The 22,780-nt window shown below is 39.3% G+C and overlaps 1 protein-coding gene across 4 annotated transcripts in view; it reads right to left on the reverse strand.

Annotated features, from left to right (window-relative positions):
* Positions 1-22,780, reverse strand: part of FANCI (FA complementation group I) — a 91,926-nt gene that overhangs the window by 39,463 nt on the left and 29,683 nt on the right. For all 4 annotated transcript variants that reach the window (XM_047862132.1, XM_047862130.1, XM_047862131.1 and 1 more), the window contains 6 exons: positions 22,271-22,356; positions 20,261-20,390; positions 14,892-14,984; positions 14,139-14,275; positions 7,702-7,882; positions 5,404-5,491 (listed from right to left, as the gene is read on the reverse strand). In XM_047862132.1, coding sequence (XP_047718088.1) covers positions 5,404-5,491; positions 7,702-7,882; positions 14,139-14,275; positions 14,892-14,984; positions 20,261-20,390; positions 22,271-22,356 — 715 coding nt within the window. The remainder of the gene's footprint in view (positions 1-5,403; positions 5,492-7,701; positions 7,883-14,138; positions 14,276-14,891; positions 14,985-20,260; positions 20,391-22,270; positions 22,357-22,780) is intronic.

The following is a 22,780-nucleotide window of genomic DNA, read 5'->3' on the forward strand; positions in this document are numbered from 1 at the left end:
CCCCGCCTTTTTTTTTTTTTTATGTTTATTTTTTGGGAGAAAAAGTATGCAATTCTTGATCTTGGGGTTGTGAATTGAGCCCCACATTGGGGGTAGAGATTGCTTTAATTAATTAATATTTAAAAATTCATGTCATAGATAGTATTATAACCACAAATTAGAAATCAACAACAGAAAAATATCTGGAAAACCTCCAAATATTTGAAAGCTGAACAACATACTTCTAAATAACCCATAGGTTAAAGAAAATAATAATAACTCATAGGTTAAAGAACAAATCACAAGGGAAACTGAAAAGTATTTGTAACTGAAGAAAATTAAAAACAAAATTTATGGGATATAGCTAAAGCAATATTTAGATGGAAATTTAGTTTAAAGCTCGTATTAAAAAAGTTTCAAATTACTGACCTAAGCTGTTTCTTTTTTTTTTTTTTTTTAAAGAGAGAGAGGAAAAAGACTGTGAGCGGGGGAGAGGGGCAGAAGGAGAGAGCGAGCGAGAGGGAAGAGAATCTTAAGCAGGCTCTACACTCACCGTGGAGCCCGATGCGGGGCTCAATTCTGGGATCCCTAAGCAAAATCCAGAGTCGGATACTCAACCAACTAAGGCACCCAGGTGCCCCAGTGACCTAACCTTCTAGCCAAAAAAAAAAAAAAAAGATTAAACCCAAAGCAGTAAAAAGGAGACAAAAAAGAGCAGAAATAAATGAAACTAAAAACAAAAAACAGAGAAATTCAGTGAAACTAAAAGCTGTTTTTTTGAAATCAATAAAATTTTGGGGTGCCTGGGTGGCTCAGTCGGTTAAGCGTCCGGCTTTGGCTCAGGTCATGATCTCACGGTTCGTGAGTTCAAGCCCCGCATCGGGCTCTGGGCTGACAGCTTCAGATTCTGTGTCTCCCTCTCGCTCTGCCCCTCCCCTGCTCGTGCTCTCTCAAAGATAAATAAACATTAAAAAAAATTTTTTTTTTAATAATAAGACTGATGAATCTCTTGCTTCAGTGGTAAGAAAAAAGACAACGCACATCACAGCTATCACAAATAAGAAAGGGGACATCAATATAGAACCTAGAGTCATGAAAAGGATATTCTCAACAACTTCATGGCAATAAACTTGGTAACTCAGGTGAAATGGCCAAATTCCTTGAAAAACATAAACTACAAATGTTCTCCCAGAAGACTGAGATAACCTGAACAGCCCTGTTTTATTAAAGAAATTGCAGTTAAAACCTTTCACACAAACGAAAGGAAACTTGGAGCACCAGGAAGAAAAAGCAATGTAAACCTCCAGGTAAATGTAATAGGCCACAAGTTGACACTCTTTCTGTAAAGGGCCAGACAGTAACCATTTTAGGTTTTATAAGCCATGGCTTAAATGACAACTGTTCAACTCTGCTGGTATAGTGTAAAAGCAAGATAGACAACATGTAAATGACTGAGCGTGGCTATATTCCAGTAATACTCTCTGTACTCTGAATACTAACTTTTTCAGAGGACATATTATTCTTTTGATTTCTTCAACCACTTACAAGAGCAAAATGAACCCAAAGCAAGCAAAAGCTAAGAAATAAGAAGCAGAGATCAGTGAAATTGGAAACAAACAATGGAGAGAATTCACACCAGAAGCTCATTCTTTGAAAGATTAGTAAAACTGACAAGCCCCTAAGTTAAATCAGTGAAGGAAAAAAGATGCAAATATATCAGGAATGTCTTGATTTGCAGGTGACACGATTTCTATTTAGAATATTCTAAGGAATTGACAAAAAGCAATTAGAATAAGGTTTAACAAGGTTGCAAGATATAATATCAATATAAAAAGGCAACTATTTCTACACGCTAGCAATTAATCAGAAATAGACATTTTTAAAAATATCATGTACAATAGCAATAAAAATATGAAATACTTAGGGATAAATCTGACAAAAGATATGCAAGATTCACACTGAAATCTAGAGAGCACTGCTAGAAGAAATTAAAGACCTAAATACATGGAGAGCTATACTGTGTTCAGGGGTTAGAAGACTCAGTATTGTTAAGATGATCCATTATTGTTAATTGATCCATTATTTAAGGCAATCTCAATCAAAACCTGAACAAGTTCTTTATAAAAATTGACAAACTAATTCTAAAACTTATTTGGAAATGCGAAGGACTTATAGTAGCTGAGAAAGGGCAAAGTTGAAGGATTTACACTACTTGATTTTAAAACTTATTACAAAGGTACAGCAATCAAGACAATAACAGATCACTGGAACAGAAGATTCCTAAAATAGACCCACATGTATATGGCTAGTTGATTTCAACAAAGATAGCATGCTAATTTAATGAAAAAAATTATCTTTTATTTTTTTTTAAATTTATTTAGAGACAGCACAAGAGGAAGAGCATAAACAGGAGAGGGGCAGAGAGAGGGAGACAGAGAATATCCCAAGCAGGCTCTGCACTGTCAGCGGAGTTCACGAACTTCAAGATCATGACCCGAGCCAAAACCAAGAGTCAGATGCTTAACAAACTGAGTCACCCAGGTGCTCTAGAAAAGATAATCTTTTTTGAAAAATGTGCTGGATCAGGGGCGCCTGGGTGGCTCAGTCAGTTAACGTTTGACTACAGCTCAGGTCATGATCTCATGGTTTGAGAGTTCAAGCCCCACATCAGGCTCCAGGCCATGGAGACTGCTTCGGATTCTGTGTCTCCCATTCTCTCTTGCCCCTCCCCTGCTCGCTTGCTCTCTCTCAGAAAATGAAAAAACACTAAAAAAATTTTTTTTTAAATGTACTGGATCAAATGGATAGCCAAAGGGGGGGGTGGGGTGGGGAATGAACTCACACCATATAGGATTTAACAAAAATAGACCACAGATTAAAGTGTAAAAAGCTAAAACTATACAGCTTCTAGTAGATAATATAGGAAAAATCATAGTGAATCTTAGTGCTCTTGGGTTTGGCAAAGATTCTTTACTACATGACACAAAAAGCAGGAATTATAAAAAGAAACTGATAAATTGATAATTGATAAAACTCTTCAAACAACACTGTTTTTTTTTTTGTTTTTTTATTTTATTTTATTTTTTTTTTTTTTCAACATTTATTTTTGGGACAGAGAGAGACAGAGGATGAACGGGGGAGGGGCAGAGAGAGGGAGACACAGAATCGGAAACAGGCTCCAGGCTCTGAGCCATCAGCCCAGAGCCTGACGCGGGGCTCGAACTCACGGACCGCGAGATCGTGACCTGGCTGAAGTCGGACGCTTAACCGACTGCGCCACCCAGGCGCCCCTCAACAACACTGTTAAAAAAATTAAGTAAAACCACAGACTAGGAGAAAGTATTTGCAAAACACGTATCGGACAAAGGACTTATATTCAGATTACATGAAGACTTTTACAACTCAGTAATAAGGCAGCAAACAACTCAATTTTAAAAATCAGACAAAAGATTCGAACATACAAAAAAGGCACATGTTCAGTATCACTGGGCTCTGGGGAAATACACATGAAAACCACAATGAGATACTATCAAGCACCTATCAATGACTAAAAAAAACTAACCATACTAAGTGTTGGTCACAATGTGAGCAACCAGCAACACTGCTGGCAGGAATGTAAAATGGTACAACCACTTTGGAAAACAGTCTGGCGGTTTCTTAAACTATTAAACACAGATCTCCCATATGATGCACCCATTCCACTACCAGGTATCTTCCCAAGAAAAACAAAAGCATATTTCCTCAAAAAGACTTACAATGAATGCTCACAGCAGCTTTATTTGTAACAGACCCAAACTGGGAAAAACCTATATAACCTGTCCATAGGTGAGCGAACAAACAAATTGAGGTGATATTCACACCAGGTAGTACTACTAACAATAAAAAGGGACCAACTACTGATACATGCAACAAATACGGAAAACTCTCACAAGAATTATGCTCAGTGAAAGAAGCCAGGCAAAAAAAGGAGTGCATACAGTAGGATTCCATTTACCTAAGACTCAAAAATGGCATTCAATTTATAGACAGAAAGCAGACTAGACTGGAGACAGGAGGTGGGGAGGAAGAGTAGGATGGAGGAAAGAATTACAAAGGGACACCGGGAAACTTCTGTGGGTGATCACGGTGTTGTTTCACAGGTGTACACATGTCATAAGTCATCAAACTGTATACCTTAAGTATGTACAGATTATGGTACTTCAATTATACTTCAATAAAGCTGTAAAGAAAGAAAAAGAGTAGAATAGTGTCAAGTACTGAACTTTGCAGAATCTTGACCCTTCAGGGTAGACGAAAAGGAATCACGAAAGGAGGAAGAGAAGAACTGATCACATGCAGGATAAGAAGCAAACTATTAGTTATCAGAGAACCTATCTAAAAAAGTTTCAGGGAGTTGTAATGATAGAGAAATGAGTTGTACTGATAGAGAAATTAGGAAAGTCGGTGGCTAAGAAAAGACCAGTAGATTTGGGATTAGAAGCTATGTATTAGGTTAGCGTCCAGCTCTGGATTTTGGCTCAGGTCATGATCCCAGGGTGGTGGAGCAAGCCTGGCACTGGGCTCCGTGCTGAGCATGGAGCTTGTTTGAAATTCTCTCCCCCGCCCCCCACCTCTGTTCCTCTCTCCCACTCTAAAATTAAAACAAACAAAATACAAAGAGAGGAGTACTGAAGCCAGAATGTCAAGGGTTAGCAGAATGGGAGGTCAATGAGTTGCAGCAGGACAGCACTCACTGAAGTAGTAAAACAAAAGGCAGAGTTACTGTAAGACAAGTTTCACTCATTAGTTATATGCTCCTTTCCTTCTTTTTGGAAAAAGAAAAAAAAGTTTATTTTTGAGGCAGAGAGCGTGAATGGGGGAGGGGCAGAGAGAGAAGGAGACAGAGGATCCAAAGAGGGCTCTGCATTGACAGCAGCAAGCCCGATGTGGGACCTGAACTCATGAACCAGGAGATCATGACCTGAGCTGAAGTCGGACACTCAACCAATTGAGCCACCCAGGTGCCCCAGTGCTCCTTTTCCTTCTTTTTTTTTTTTTTTTTAACGTTTATTTATTTTTGAGACAGAGAGAGACAGAGCATGAACGGGGGAGGGTCAGAGAGAGGGAGACACAGAATCTGAAACAGGCTCCAGGCTCTGAGCTGTCAGCACAGAGCCCGACACGGGGCTCAAACTCACGGACCGCAAGATCATGACCTGAGCCGAAGTCAGCCGCTTAACCGACTGAGCCACCCAGGCGCCCCTCCTTTTCCTTCTTGATAATCACAACAACATAGAAGGATTTATGTCTCACTCGCATCATAATCAAAGATACTGCATTGAACTACTGTAGCATTAAAAACTTTTTTTTCCAGAACCAAAACAGTATTGACATTTACATGAATATATTCCCTAGAACTTTATCCACCTTCTCACAGCTCAATACCTAAGAAATGACTGATGGGAGAGGATGCTCTGGTCACAACCCTGTTGAAGACTTGCTCGAGAATTTCTTGTCTGATCATCTCATGGATCTAAAAAGAACAGGCAATAAAATATTACATGGTGACCTCCAGCTTACAGTTGTATCAATTCATGTTAGGCAGTATGAAAAACAGTCTGGATAGAAGTATAACATGACTTTATTTCAAAACTGTTTGTTTATTTTTGAGAGAGAGAGAGAGAGAGAGAGAGAGAGAGAGAGACGGAGCATGACTGCGGGAGGGGCAGAGAGAGGAGACAGAACCCAAAGCAGGCTCGAGGCTCTGAGCTGCCAGCACAGAGCCCGACAAGGGACTCGAACTCATGAACTGTGATACCATGACCTGAACCGAATTCGGACGCTTAACTGACTGAGCCACCCAGGCACCCCATGACTGTTTATTTCAAAGACAGATATACTGTCAATCATCTGGAAAGATAGGATCACTCAATTCTAGCCTCACTCTGTGCTCAGGTGACTCATTAGCAGGGCAAACTACCATGTTTATTAGCCTAAAAGAGAGCTCACATGAAAGTATTGCCACATGTTCGGTTCAGCATCAAACAGAACTAATTCTACTTAGGTATCCATTACATGCTAATACCCATATTTCTGACAGTATGCATGACTTATTTTAAAATTTAAAAGCCCATGAAAATTTCTGGAAATCTCAAAAATCTTCACCAAACCCTTCCTCGGTTTCTGGAAGGACAGTAGTCACCTTAAAAAAGAACTGTTTTCAATTTTCACTCAAATTCTTACATGAACTTGATTACTTCCAGGTACAGACTAATTTCTTTCAGACATCAAACTAACAACAGATTATTAGTAAATTATATTTTCTATAGATGCCTTGACAAAGCCAACATCTGTGTAAAACCAAAGGGAACCTCACTAGTTTTAAAAAACATTAATTTAAAAACAATATTGGGGTGTACGGGTAGCTCGGCTGGTTAAGCATCCAACTTTTGATTTCGGCTCAGGTCATGATCTCACAGTTTGTGAGTTCGAGACCTGCACTGGGCTCTATGCTGACAGTGTGGAGCCTGCTTGGGATTCTCTCTCTTCCTCTCCCTGTCTCCTGCTCCTGTGTGCACACGCTGTCTCTCTCTCTCTCTCTTTCAAATAAACTTTTAAAAACATAAAAACCAAAAAATATTAAAATCTTTTATTCTTTTAATCAGATTACTATTTTTTTTAAATTTTTTTTTTCAACGTTTATTTATTTTTTAGGACAGAGAGAGACAGAGCATGAACAGGCGCCCCTAAATAATCCTTCTTAATAGTAATCTGAGGGGCGCCTGGGTGGCGCAGACGGTTAAGCGTCCGACTTCAGCCAGGTCACGATCTCGCGGTCCGTGAGTTCGAGCCCCGCGTCAGGCTCTGGGCTGATGGCTCGGAGCCTGGAGCCTGTTTCCGATTCTGTGTCTCCCTCTCTCTCTGCCCCTCCCCCGTTCATGCTCTGTCTCTCTCTGTCCTAAAAAATAAATAAACGTTGAAAAAAAAAAATTAAAAAAAAAAAAAAAAAAAAGCAGGATCATTTATATCATCTAACACACAACTCTCAAGGACTACTGTATGCATTCACTTCATTATTCTGGATCAGAACCCTAGATTTACATTTAAATTAGCCCCCAAATAACATTTCCAACAGACACTTTTGGCGTGTAGCTACATCAATTCAATGCCAAGAAGATGATGTAGAGCAATCATTAGCAAAATTATTTAGCCTCATAATCTAGCTTTTGTTTTAGCTGAAAGGAAATGAATTTTTAAAAGCTGTTTCAGAAATTAAGATTGAGATGATCATTGTCATATGGTAATGAATTAAAAAACAGAACTATTCTGAGTTCTTCAAAAACAGTGAACCAAAAAACATGATTCTTCAAGGTGGATGTTCTACAGTGACCTAAAAGATTTCTTCTATAAGAGCATCCAAAGAAGCTCCCAAACAGAAAATGATAAAAAATGATTTACTACTGGAGGAAGAAGAGGAAATCATAAAAATCTAATTGACATTTGAACATCTAAGAAAGAGAAAAAGGGGAAATTAAAACACATGAAAAACTAATACAAATAAAGAATGAAAATACAAACATTCCATCAAGCTGAATCTGTCACATTTCAATTACTATCCCGAGTTCTGTTCCTGGAAACTGCTGCATACTCAAAACTTCCTTGTCCTCCAAGCTCCCAGGCAAACGCCATGCCCCATTTATAATTTCATAGAATTAGGGAATGGCTGCCAAACTAGGGTCTCACCTTAAAAGTTTCCAACAGGATATCAGCTCCCAGTTTACAAGCATGCTGGGTTGGTTTTTTAGAAAGACATGAGCTGGTTTCAATAGCTTTTCCATCAAGAATCTTCTTTGGCCCATATGAATCCATTAAAATGAAGCCAAGTTCTACCAGGCCCTGAGTAACATGATCCCAACTATGAACACTGCAAGAAAACAAAGCTTAGTTAAAAAAAAAAAAAAAACAAACTTAGGAAGATACTTTACCTTTATATTCATTGTCATGTTTACACATTTCCTAAACTTGACCTGAATCATCAACACTATTCACATGAACCTTTTCTTCTCATGCATCCTTATGTCAGAATTCTCAATTCCTGGATGTACAGTGTTTCCACTAACAGAACACTGGGAAAATCCAAAAACTACAAAATGTTCAAAAACATACAGACAAAACTGGAATATCTCAGTGTACTGACCATTATACGTTTCCATTCAAGATTTCATAACTGGAAGTTAATTGTTGCTTCTTCTACTTCTCCTATGACACTAACAACACTTAAAAAAAATTTTTTTTAATGTTTACTTATTTTTGAGAGAGACTGAGCATGAGCAGAGGAGGCGCAGAAAGAGAAAGGGAGACACAGAATCCAAGGCAGGCTCCAGGCTCCAAGCTGTCAGCACAGAGTCCAGTGGGGGGCTCGAACCCAAGAACCATGAGATCATGACCGAGCTAATGTCAGAAGCTAACCAACTGAGCCACCCAGGCACTCCAACACTAACAACACTTATATTCTATACATGCTTATAAATTTTCTCTATAATAGAGACCACCTTGTAGTCCTATTTTTACTCATACAGCCTGGCATAAAACCAGCATTTAGAAGGCACACAGTAAATATTTATAGCAGGGATATTTGCGTTCATATTTATACATTCATATATTTATATCATATTCATCTTATAGTATGAATCAATGCACGATCTGATTTCAAAAGCATGAGCTAAAACTACAAATAACCTTTTGCATAGCAACAGAATCCTTGGTCATTTTATACCATTTAATGTTACCCACTCTAGTGGAAACGATATGCTTATAGTAACATTTCTATCATTATATCTACCTGCTAAACAGCTGCAAACTATAATACAGCATTAAAGAATAAAGGAGACAGTCGTGAACAGATTCTCATAACATTTTGACAGACTTTAATAATATTCACTCTGGAGATCTGGGATCAAGATAATGGACTGAGCACATGCTCCAGGCTTCTCACCCCAAATACCTACAAATGATAGAGAAGATACACACACCTGTGTGCATATGCCTAAATACAGTGCATATATACAACCCATAATAATGTGGAAAAACAAGAGGCATTTTTGACAGACTAGAAATTATAAAGAATCCTTAAAAAAAAATAATAAAGAATCCTTAAAAAGTCAAAGAGGGGCGCCTGGGTGGCGCAGTCAGTTAAGCGTCCGACTTCAGCCAGGTCACGATCTTGCGGTCCGTGAGTTCGAGCCCCGCGTCAGGCTCTGGGCTGATGGCTCAGAGCCTGGAGCCTGTTTCGGATTCTGTGTCTCCCTCTCTCTCTGCCCCTCCCCCGTTCATGCTCTGTCTCTCTCTGTCCCAAAAATAAATAAACGTGAAAAAAAAAATTAAAAAAAAAAAAAAAGTCAAAGAAATATAAGGGCGCCTGGACGCCTCAGTTGGTTAAGCATCCAACTCTTGATCTCAGCTCAGGTATTAATCTCAGGGTCATGAGATCAAGTCCCATGTTGGGCTCCCCTCTGGGCAGGGAGCCTATTTAAAAAAAGAAAAGTGAAAAGTAATCTAACACGAGAACGAAAGATGAAGCCACTGACCACACAGTGCAAAACGAAGGGGTGGCTCCAAAAGCAGATACCAAGGGCACATATGCCAGGCACTGGCAGGAACTCTGGGGCAACTTCCCTGACGACTGGCTGGAATCCCCCCACACGATCAGCTGGGTACACAGCATCCTTCCCTGTACCTTCTTCCCCAACAGCTCACATACGCCCCCAGTTTATGCCAAGAAGTGAGCAACATTGAGCCTGTTGAGAGGTGGGATCTCTGAGTGGAGGAGCTTTGGCCTAAGAGGCAGAGCAGCACTGAGAGTACGGCAACATGCTGCAGAATCAGGGAGGCTAAGTCCTGGCACCCCCTACCTCTATCCTTACATCAGAGGTAAGTTGTATTAAACAAACATGACATTCTCAGACAAATCAGGAACTCCAAAAGTAATAATGAGACGGCCAATAATCACCACATGTAAGAAAAAAATACCACCTTGAAAGAAAAGCATCAAACTCAATGAAGAGAACTAACAACTGAGGTAAAAGGAACCAACAGAAGGAGATTTTAAAAGTCTAAAAAATATCCTTAATAAGAATATTACAGCATGAAACAAAAAAACACTTATGAAAAATGAACCAATTGTCAATTTTAGAAATGAAAAACATGACTGCTGGAGTGTAAAATTCAGCAGTTAAACCTAAGAGTAAAATAAACAGAGCTGAAGAACAAATTAATGAAATAAGAGAACTAAGGGATTTTTGTAGAATTTCACATAAAAAGATAAAAATCTGAAAAACTTCAAAGAAAAATTAAGAGACATGGCACACAGATGAAGAAATCCTACAGCTGGGGTGCCTGGGTGGCTCAGTTGTTTACGTGTCTGACTTTGGCTCAGGTCATGATCTCACGGTTCATGGGTTCAAGCCCTGCATCCAGCTCTGTCTGAGCTGACAGCTCAGAGACTGGAGCCTGCTTTGGATTCTGTGTCTCCCTCTCTCTCTGCCCCTTCCCTGCTTGTGCTCTCTTTCTTAAAAATACATAAAAAAAAAAATTCCTATAGCTAATAGAAGAGAATGGAGATAAAGGGAGGGATCAATCAAAGAAAATAAGAAAAACAGAGTTTAAGAAAGACATGAATCCTTATAAGTGAAAGGGCATACCAAGTATCAAGCAGAAATGAATTTATTTACTTAATTTTTTTAATGTTTATGAGAGAAAGACAGAGCATGAGCGGGAACGGGGCAGAGAGAGAGGGAGACACAGAATCCAAAACAGTCTCCAGGCTCTGAGCTGTCAGCACAGAGCCCGATATGGGGCCCGAACCCACAAATCGTAAGATCATGACCTGAGCTGAAGTCAAATACTCCACCGACTGAGCCACCCAGGCACCTCAAGCAGGAATGAATTTAAAAAGGAACTTCTGTAAATTGTGTTAAATTTCAGAATATCAAAAATAGAAATGAAGTCTTAAAAATTCCCATCAAGGAAATAACAGATTATCTACAATAGTACAAAGAATCAGATAATCATCAAACTTTCATTAGTAATTCTAGATGCAAAAAGACAACGAAAAATGATTGTAAACTTAGAAGTCAAACTATTGTTCAGATGCAAGGGCAAATTGAAGACGTTTTCAGGTGTGACAAGACTCAGATTACTATCCTTTACTTTTTTAACAATTTATTGATTGATTGATTGATTGAGAAAGAGGGGGAGAGCAGAGAGAGAGGGAGACAGAATCCTAAGCAGGGTCAGTGCAGAGCCTGATCTCAAGCACCATGAGCCTGTTGCTTAACCAACTGAGCCACCCAGGTGCCCTAAAAGTTTACAAACCATATCAGAAAGGATTAATTCAAAAATTATATACTTATGGCGTATTTTCAAGAGAAAAATATGAGACTCAAAAGAGAGGGAAACAAAGAAACCAGTCAAATTTACTATGATGCCTAAATAAGTGCTTATTAATAATAATCTTGGGGTGCCTGGGTGGCTCAGTCGGTTAAGCGGCCGATTTCGGCTCAGGTCATGATCTTGCGGTCCATGGGTTCGAGCCCCGCGATGGGCTCTGTGCTGACAGCTCAGAGCCTGGAGCCTGTTTCAGATTCTGTGTCTCCCTCTCTCTGACCCTCCCCTGTTCATGCTCTGTCTCTCCCTGTCTCAAAAATAAATAAAACGTTAAAAAAAATTTTTTTTAAAAATAATCTTAACAAGAAGGAAGTGGAGAAACAATGTGGGCATTGAGGTTCTCATCTCGGAGAAAGTAGATTACCGTCCATTTACTACAAAATATCTAACTGTAACACAAAAGATTTCATACATGATTGTTAAACAGGGGAGTAAATATAATCTGGAAGTTGTACTGGTTCATATGTGATTTTTTTCCTAGTACACTAACGTTTTGCACCTTTAAGTATCTGCAAGTAAACACAAAATATATCAACAGAGCTGAACACAGCAAACCATGGAGGAATACAGGACTGTTCATGATGCCCCTTACCCTGTTTTCTTCCTCTTGGCTTAGGCCACTGCAAATTGGTATCTGTGAAGTGTTTATTGTATGGTTCTTCCCAGTATTTGTGCATCTGGTTCTGGTATCCAGAATTTAGCCTCGATACTCCCCTTACTGTGCCTTTCCAGGTTACTGCAACTTGTTTAAGTGAAAATCCCATATTTACTGTAGCAGAACTTTTAAGTTAAGAATATATTGGGGAAAAAAGGAATATATCAAATGTCATTCTTTTCTATGGCTGAGTAATATTCTTGTGTGTGTGTGTGTGTGTGTGTGTGTATCACATTTTTTTTTATCCATTCATCTATCACTGGACACTTGAGTTGCTTTCATATCTTGGCTACAGAGAAGTAGATAAAGAGAATTAAGAGGAACTTCGAGTTGTAAGTCACAGAGATGCAAAGAACAGCATAGGGAATAATCAAAATATTTTAATAATGCTGTATGATAATAGAAGATGAATATATTTATCACGGTGAGCACTGAGCAATGTACAGAACTGTCAAATCAGTGTAACACTGCATGTTGATTTTACTTCAAAAAAGAGAATACATTGAATTTTTTAACTAGACTTACACTGATCATTTTACAATACATACAAACATTGAATCATGTTATACATCTGAAATGTTATCTGTCAATTATATCTCAATTAAAAAAATCAGTGTTCTAATTAGAATGTCATTTTATTTTTTTTAGTTTTTATTTTTTTGAATGTCAAATACATTTTAAGTCTAGTCGCCTTATTTTCCCCACAGGTACTATCATTTTTTTTTTTTTAATTTTTTTTTTCAACGTTTTTTATTTTTATTTTTGGGACAGAGAGAGACAGAGCATGAACGGGGGAGGGGCAGAGAGAGAGGGAGACACAGAATCGGAAACAGGCTCCAGGCTCTGAGCCATCAGCCCAGAGCCTGATGCGGGGCTCGAACTCACGGACTGCAAGATCGTGACCTGAGCTGAAGTCGGACGCTTAACCGACTGCGCCACCCAGGCGCCCCAGGTACTATCATTTTTAAAGTGTTAATTTTTAAAAAGAGGTTTTTTTTAGGAATACACTGTTATGACAGACATGCCAAAAATCAACACTAACCAAATACAATAGCACCAAAATGTGCTAAGTGGGGTCCAGAAATTTAATCATATACCATATAAGATTATTTACAGGTTAATTAACTGACTGGAGCAAGTATGTGTAAATAACCAGCTGGTTATTCTAAGGAGTCTAGTAATATTCTCCAGATGCCTCCTCACTCAGGTTTGGTCCTACCTGGTGGTAACTGCCCACTCCACCCTAACTATAGATGGAGATGCTTCCAGGTCCTATGGCTGGGACTCCCAGCAGGGCAGCTTTCCAGGAATTTCCTGGCTAGCTAATATGCCTGTATCTTTAGCCCAACTTGAAGAGACTGGGTTGGGAAAATATAGGAGATACAACCATAAACCTCAGGAAAAAAGAAGAATAACCAGAAACAGAGAAGATAAAGAAGCTTTAAAGTTTATCAATGGGTAAACCACCCAGAAACAATGGATTCTAGCCTGAAATTTGCCTTATGTGCCAACCTCATGAAAATTCAATCTAAATCAGAATTCCCAGACGTGGAATGAGATCTACCTCAAATTATGATTTAAATCATAAAGCTTTAAAACTTATTTAATCCACAAAGCAAATATGACACAGTAAAGATTGTTACAACAGCTAATGTAGATCTTGAACTTAAAATAACATCCAGCATACCAGTCTTTTCAATTTGATTTAAAATGGATTTATCTAAAACTGCTAATTCAATTCTATCCATCAGCCTCAAACTTCAACCGTTAAATAAAACTTTTAATATTTTTTTTACTCACCTAAAAACCCAATGAAGATTCAGGCCAAGAAAGAATTGCACCCACTTCAGTTCTGTATTCTTGTTATCAAGGAGGCCAAGAAATCAAGCCTTAGGATTTAAGGATTTTTTGATATAGGAACAGCTCACTTGACCAATTAATTTTAAGGGATTTACCCTTGATATGTGGAGTCAATAGCTGTAGTCCTCAATTTTCTCTGGTGGGCCACAAGTGTATCAGACTTCATCTTTTAACACCAAATACCTTATGAACCTACTGGGGTTTGGCTTCATGAACTCACCTATTCTTCACCACTTCCAAGATCAAGGTTGAAACACAAGACCTATGAGGGACTAGATTCTGAAGAAATTTTGAGCCTTGGAGAAGCTGAAGATCCTTAAAGCTTTTTACAATTGAAGTTTTTAAAAGGTCAAACACCTAATGTAATGAAAAAAATAGCAAAATGAAGAAAAAATGATAGCTCGTGCTATAGAATCTGTTCACGCTCACTGCCATACACTCATTTCCCTAAAATAACTGTTTCACTAAATGAGTAGGATACAAAAATTAGGACTTTCAATGGGAACTTGAGACAAGCATTCCTTAGGAGAGAAAAAGGGCTAAAATCAATACTAATACTACCCACAACCAGGGAACACAGATGGAAAAAAAAAAAGGGGGCAAAGGATTTTATATTTTCGTCCCTGCAACTAGCCTGTTCTCATTAATTTCAACTCCATCAAGGACAATTTCTTAGAAAGCTACAATATAATAAAACTGCTGGTGAATTCTTCCTACTAAACTTCCTACTGTTGTCACTTAAGGGACTGTGTGATAGGTTTCCACTCTTATTCCCACCTCACCATCTGGCTTTCCACACCACAGGAGATAAAGGTATGAACTAATTATCTGAAGAAATCTTCAGGTAGCCCCCAGAAAACAGCACAGGCCCACGTGTCTTACAGAGGAATTTGCTGCTAGCAGAATAGGCTAAAGAAGGGCTCTATTACTCCTTATCAAATACAAAAGGAACCAAAAAGTCATCAATAAATACCTGTTCCTCAAATCTTTGTATTCTTGTTATAGAGAGCAGGAGGGCAATGCTGAAGGGACATGTATTATTACTGAAATCTCCTTGCTGTCCTGTCTATAAAGAAAACAAAAAAGAGTCGTTATTTACAGTAATCTTAAAAGTATAACATAACCTATTGAAAACAATCTTTAAATGGATCAGAAACCTGTGATCAGAAGCCTAGGACCTAAAACTACAGAACTTAAAAAACAAACAGTATCAGAAAATCTTTAAAACCTTGGATTAGGTGAAGATTATTTAAAAAAGCCTAATTTTTATCAGAAAAAACGGATAAACTGGACCTCATAAAAATTCAAAACTTTTATGCTTCAAAAGATACCATTAAGTAAAAGACAAGCCACAAACTGGGAAAAACACTTGCTAATTATACACATGGTAAAGGACTTCTACCCAGAATATATAAAGAATTCTTAAAATAAGACATGTAATCAAAAACTGACAAAAGACTTGAGTAGACATTTCCCCAAAGAAGATAACAGAACAGCTAATAAGCACATTGAAGAAATGTTCGATTGTCATTAGTCATTAAGGAATTGCAAAGCAAAACTTCAGCGAGACACTGTTTCATACGTATTGGAATAACGAAAATAAAACAGACAAGAACAAATGGTGAGGATGTGAAGAAACAAGAACCCTCATATAGTGCTGGAGGGAATGTAAAATGATAAAGCCACTTTGGTAGTTTCTTAAAAATGTAAACATAAATTTATCACACAGCACAGAAATTCCACTTATAGGTATCTATCCAAGAGAAATGAAAACAAATGTCTTCACAAAGACCTGCATGTGAATTTCATAACAGCGTTATTCATAATAGCCAAAAAGTGGCTATTCAAGTAGAAGTGGAAACAATCTGAAGTGGAAAACAATTCAAATATCCATCAACTGATGAACAGCTAAACAAACTGATATATGTATACAACGGAATAACTATTCAACAATAAAAAGGAATGAAACACTGACAGAGGCTACAACATAGATGAACCCTGAAAACATTATTATGCTAAATGAAAGAAACCATACACAAAAGATCATATATTGTATGTATGATTCCATTTGTATGAATTCTCTAAAAAAGGTAAATCTGTGGAGACAGTAGATTAGTGGTTGCCTGAGCCTGGGGTTGGGAATGTGAATTAACTAAAAAAGTGTGACGGCACTCTCTCAGGTGCTCTCTCTCTCAAAAATAAACATTAAAAAATATTTTTAGAAAGGAGGCAGGAGGTGCCTGGGTGGCTCAGTAGGTTAAGGGTTGAATTCGGCTCAGGTCATGATATCACAGCATGAGTTCGAGCCCCATGTCAGACTCTGTGCTGACAGCTCAGAGCCTAGAGCCTGCTTCGGATTCTGTATCTCCCTCTCTCTCTGCCCTTCCCCCACTCAAAAATAAATAAACATTTAAAAAAAAATTTTTTTTAAGTGTTTATTTTTTTAACATTTATTTTTTTATTTTTGGGACAGAGAGAGACAGAGCATGAACGGGGGAGGGGCAGAGAGAGAGGGAGACACAGAATCGGAAACAGGCTCCAGGCTCTGAGCCATCAGCCCAGAGCCCGACGCGGGGCTCGAACTCACGGACCGCGAGATCGTGACCTGGCTGAAGTCGGACGCTTAACCGACTGCGCCACCCAGGCGCCCCATAAGTGTTTATTTATTTTTGAGACAGAGAGAGACAGAGCATGAATGGGGGAGGGTCAGAGAGAGGGAGACAAAGAATCTGAAGCAGGCTCCAGGGTCCGAGCTGTCAGCACAGAGCCCCACGCGGGGCTCGAACCCACGAACCGAGAGATCATGACCTGAGCTGAAGTCGGATGCTTACCCGACTGAGCCACCCAGGCGCTCCCCCCAAATTTTTTTTAATAAAAATGGGCGTGAGGGATTTTACAGGGTCATAAAAATGTTCTAAAACTGGATTATGGTGATGGTTGCACAACTAGGTAAACTTATGAAAAATTACTGAATTGTAAACTTAAAGTGGATGAATTTTACATAAACTATACTCAGTAAGTTTAAAAAATAGGTCTTTGAGGCCTAAAAGAAATAATACCCAAAAGACAAAAGAAAAAATATAAAATCAAAGATAAAACAGAAAACCAACAAACAAAAATAAGACAGTGAAAAGATGAAGAAATACAAAACTGGTTCTTTGATAGAAATCAATTAATATAGTAAGATAAACCTGAACAAAAAGAAGAGTGAACAGATACAGACGAGATAGAAGAACTTTCAAGTCTAGCTCCACATTACAGTCTTTAAATATCCTTTCCTACAAAAGGGACCCACAGCTCCTTGGAGAAATGCCTGATACCCATATGGATGGCACAAACAAAGCACAAGGCGAGCCTTGGTAGGCAGTGCTCAGAGTCACGTCAGGACGACACATAAGCCAACTTGAAGGATCTAACTGGCCAAATACGGGTCAATTTGAGTAATGAATAATGAATATATTGAATTAAAAAGGTTAGTGGGTACACAACATTCAAAAAATACAGAGGTCGGGGCACCTGGGTGACTCAGTCAGTTAAGCATCTGACTTTTGATCTCAGGGTCATGAGGTAAAGCCTCACAAAGGGCACCACGCTGGGCGCCTACTTAAAAAATAATAATTTATAAAACAAAAAAATATATACAAATAAACAAAGGAGGGGGGGAGGCTTTTCTGACGGAAGAAAGCCAGCTAATAATGTAGAGGGAATGACAGAATTTTTTGTAATTTAGGGGTGCCTGGGTGTCTCAGTTGGTTAAGCGTCCAACTTTGGTTCGGGTCATGGTCTTGCAGTTCATGAGTCTGAGTCCCACATTGGGCTCTGCAGTGACAGCGCAAAGCCTGCTTCGGATCCTCTGTCTCCCTCTCTCTGCCTCTCCTTGCACACGTGCTCCCTCTCAAAAATAAAACCATAAAAAAAACCATAAACAAAAAACAACATAAAAAAATTTAAAAAATGTTTTAATTCTACCATTTTGGAACTCCCAGTATAATTACTAATTAAGGCCAAGAATCATCAGTAGATGGGAAAACGAAAACCACTGGTGAAAGGCTGCTGAGGATTTTCACACCATCTCAAGTTATGAGCCCAGAGATTACTTTCTAATTACAAAAGGAAACATATATCTTTGCAAATGAAGAAAACTGATGGTTTTTGTCTTAACCAAATGACTTAGCATCACCACTAGGAAGACAGCCTAGTAGCATGAGCCTTCTGCTATTTTGACACCACAGAACAGTTGGCAAACTACAGCCTGTGGGCCAAATCTAGCTCACTGCCCATTTCCCTATAGCCCTTGAGCGAAGACTGACTTCTACATTTTTAAATTGTTGAGGGAAAAAAAAAAACAAAGGAAGGATATTTCATGACACACGAAAATTAAATTTCAAACGTCAGTGCCCATACAGTTTCATTAGAACACAGCCACACATTCATTTTTGTCTCTCTTGTTACAACAGTAGCGCTGAGTAGTGGTAACAGAGACCATATGGCCTATAAAGTCTAAAATAAAATACTACCTGGCCCTTTACACAAAGTTTACTGACCTCCTACAAGAGAAACTATACAACATCACTTATGAAATAGTCCTGCCAAAAATGTTGAGTATCTCATCATGAGGAAACTATAGGACAAATCCAACAATGCGAGACACAAGACAATTGGGCTGGATGCTTCAAAAAATTCAATTAAAAGATACTAATCCTATTCTTTCCTTTTAATGTTTATTTATCTTAGAGAAACAGAGAGGGCAGGGGGGAGAGGAAGACAGAGTCCGAAGCAGGCTCCAGGCTCTGAGCTGTCAGCACAGAGCCCAACGCGGGGCTCAAACTCACAAACCGTGAGATATGGCCTGAGGTGAAGTCAGACTTCCAACCGACTGAGCCACCCAGATGCCCCAATACTAATCCTTATTCTTAGGAAACACATGTGGAAGTATTCAGGCACTAAATTAGACTTCTACTTTTAAATGATTCAGAAAAATAATATATGTCAGAGAGATAAGGTAAATGTGGCACAGTATTTTTTTTTTTTTTTAACGTTTATTTATTTTTTTTGTGACAGAGAGAGACAAAGCATGAACGGGGGAGGGTCAGAGAGAGGGAGACACAGAATCCGAAACAGGCTCCAGGCTCTGAGCAGTCAGCACAGAGCCCGACGCGGGGCTCGAACTCACGGACCTGCGAGATCATGACCCGGGCCGAAGTCGGCCGCCTAACCAACTGAGCCACCCAGGCGCCCCCAAAATATTTAAAAACTGGTGAATCTAGAGTTGCCTGGGTGGCTCAGTCAGTTAAGTGTCTGACTCTTGATTTTGGTTCTCAGGTCATAAACTCGCAGTTTGTGAGATCGAGCCCCACATGGGGCTCTTTACGGATAGCATGCAGCCTGCCTGGGATTCTCTCTCTCTGCCCCTCCCTCTGCTTGCACACTCTCTCTCTCAAAATAAGTAAACATTAAAAAAAAAAAAAAAAAAAACCCCAGCTGAACCTAAGTGAAGGGTATATAGGTGCTCATTGTGCTACAGCATTTCAACTTTTCTGTGGGTTAAAATTTTCAAAATAAAATGGAGGAAAAAATAGGTCCTTTATCTGTATATTACTTTTCTTTCAAAAGAGCTCAAAACACCTCTAATTATTATCTTATTACTTCATAATTATTTAATGACAAATGACTTAGTTTCACAAAATCCCATAAACACACTACTAGAAAAAGGCAATATCACAAATCTTAAATGGGGAAGCAGAGGTCAAGGTTGAAGCTCACAAAAGACAATGACAGAGTTAGGATTAAATGTTAAGTTTCCTGTTAAACAGTATTTTTTTCTTTTTCCTTATTTTTTTGAGAGGGGGAGCAAGTGAGCAAGCAGCAGAGAGACAGAATCCCATGGCAGGGAGGCGGGGAAGGGAGGGAGAGGGAAAGAGGGGGAGAGAGAGAGAGACAGACAGAGAGAGAGAGAGAGAGAGAGAGAAAGAGAGGGAGGGAGAGAGGTAGAGAGAAGCAGGGCTTGAGCTCACCCAATGTGGGGCTCGAACTCCCAAACAGTGAGGTCATAATCTGAGGTGAAGTCAGATGCTTAACTGACTGACCCACCCAGGCATCGCTTTTTTTTCTTTTTCAAACATTAGAATATTGAAGGTTTGGATTTACAATAGAACTTGCTTAAGAATGTGATGACGTCATATATTTTCTACTTTCAAAGTAAAAGGCATCCTCTAGATTAAGGGTCATTCTACAATGCTTCCACTTTTTCCCTGTCATTAACTAGCTTGAATTAAGTGGCTTGAATTCAAACACCTTGTTTCATAAAGAGATCCCTGGATCACCTGAAGAGTTTAGGGCTACCTTGAAGTGTTTCAGGAGTTCTCTGCCTAGTTCACAGTCCAATTTGATGGCAAACACAATATGTAGAATAACGGTGCCTTCCACATGACGAAGTTCACCTGCTGGCACAGTAGTAACAAGACCCAACAGCCTAAAAGATTCAACAGAAAGGTATGAGCTACGGTTTGAACAAGAGACAATCATGCACATCCTCAGATGAACAAGTAGACCCAACTCAAGCCGAACCTGTACCATCACTGGAGGCAGGCAGTTAAGTATAAATTCTACTGCCTCGTTCCTTGCCCCTTTGTAACACAACTTCCTGAAAGAACTGTCTACTGTCATTAATTCCACTTCTTTACCATTTCCCAGTTAAATCTAATTCAATTAGGCTTCTGTCCCCTCCCTACCCACTCCCCTCAATGCCATTTGACTATTCTTTTTTTTCTTTTAATTCTTCTCCTCTGGGTCATTGTCACTGAACTCTTCCCCCCAATTTTTTTTTTTTTTTGCTGGCTCACCCCCCTTTAAGTGGTGGAATGCCTCTGAGCTCAGTCTTGTGTTTCTCTTTCTTCACAATTTCCCTAAGGAACCCCATCCAGTCCCATGGTTTGAGTTCTTTCCCAGTCTCTTATCTCCAGTCCTGACCTCTCCCTACTCCAGACTGTCTACTCAATACCTCCATATGGGATACTAATATACATCTCAAATTTAACATGGTTAGGACATGCGGGCGATCTGTCTGCAACATCTGTCACCCCATTGATCGCCAGGGTTGATTCCGCTGATCTGGCTGGCTAGGCGGGTGTCCCTTTCCTCCCTCACGGCTCTATGTGCATCCCTCCCGAAGCTGTGTGCTCTGTCAAAGAGGATGAGCTTCCCCGACAGAGGAGGACTGTTCTTTGGTCAAGGGTATACGAGTAGCTGCGCTCCCCTGCTAGAACCTCCAAACAAGCTCTCAAACTTCACATGGTTAAAACTGAGCTTATTTTGTGCAACACCTGCTTTTCTGTCAGTCTTTCCTAACTCAGTGTATGAGACCATCTTTAGAGACACCTGGCTGGTTCAGTCAGAACACACAGCTCTTGATCTCAGGGTCATGAGTTCTAGCCCCACAGTGGGCATTGAGCCTACCTAAAATTAAAAAAAGAGAGACAAGAAAGAAAAGACCATCTTCTTATCAGTTGTGCAAGCCAAATAACAAAAGTTACCCTAGAGTAGTAGAAGCAGTAGGCCGCAACAGGATTAACAGCATGAGCTCTGTGGCCAAACTGCCTGGACTGAAATTCCAGCTCCATTTTATAGCTATGTTGGGATAGTCCTTCACTTCCCCGTGCCTCAGTTTACACATGCATAAAGCTGAGGCAAATAGGGTTGTTGTGAGGTTTAAAGTGCTTAGAACACCTGACACACGGTAAGCACTCTACAAATGTTTGCTTTAAAAAAAAACAAAAAAACAAAAACCCTCTTTTTCAAAATGCCATGCTGCATCTTGCATTTGTACTCACTAGTCACTATCCCACTAAAAATGTTCTTTTCCCTGATCTACATATCGTGGCTCTTCTCATCCAAGATTCGGTTAAAATAACACCCTCTCCAAGAGGTTTTCCTTGACCACTGAACCTAAAATAGCTACCCTGTCACTATCAGACCATCTATTTAAATTATCTGCATAGCACCTTCTAATATTTTTCTTATTTATTTTCTGTTCTCTTCTCACAGTATTTAAACTCCTTGAGGAGCAGGGACCTTGTCTGACTAGTTCATCACTGTAGTCCCAGGGCCGTACAGCTCCCGGTACAGAGCACTTTATAAACAGTTTATAAACTTGCAACTTACAGAATAATTACCACTATTCTCCTGGAAAAGCTACAAATGAAAGAGTAGAAGAGCTGCTCAGCAGCTAAAAGAGGGCCAGGGAAGTTCTCTGCTGAGGTGAAGGCAGGGACTGAGAGGTTAAGTAACAATGAAGTAAAACACATAAGAAGATGCCTTGCAAAAATGATTTTATTTCAATACTGTATTACTCACTCATCACCACTCTGTTCCTCATTGTGCTGCTTATCTAGCTCATTGAAGAAAGTTATGATTCCTTCCAAAGCCTTCTTTCTGTTTCCCTGGAAAAAAAAAAAAGGTACAAAATTAGGTAAGGTCTCCTTATAAAGGCCAAGATCACCAAGCTGAACTTAAAATACTTTTTCAGACTAGAGTATTCTCGAGTATGAATTTAAACAGAGAAATGACAACCTCAAGTCACAGTTAGCATTTACAGAACATTTTTTCATGTTGAAATTGGGTTTGAGGGGCGCCTGGGTGGCTCAGTCAGTTAAGCATCTGACTTCATTTCCATTCATGATCTCACAGCCTGTGAGTTTGAGCCCCACCATCAGGCTCTGTGCTGACAGCTCAGAGCCGGGAGCCTGTTTTGGATTCTGTGTCTCCCTCTCTCTCTGCCCCTCCCCTACTCTGTCTCTCTCTCAAAAATAAACATTAAAAAATTAAAAAAAAAAAAAAAATCCGGTTTGAAACAGCAGATGTTAC

This window comes from Prionailurus viverrinus, chromosome B3, assembly GCF_022837055.1.
Source record: "Prionailurus viverrinus isolate Anna chromosome B3, UM_Priviv_1.0, whole genome shotgun sequence".
Classification (NCBI taxonomy): domain Eukaryota; kingdom Metazoa; phylum Chordata; class Mammalia; order Carnivora; family Felidae; genus Prionailurus; species Prionailurus viverrinus.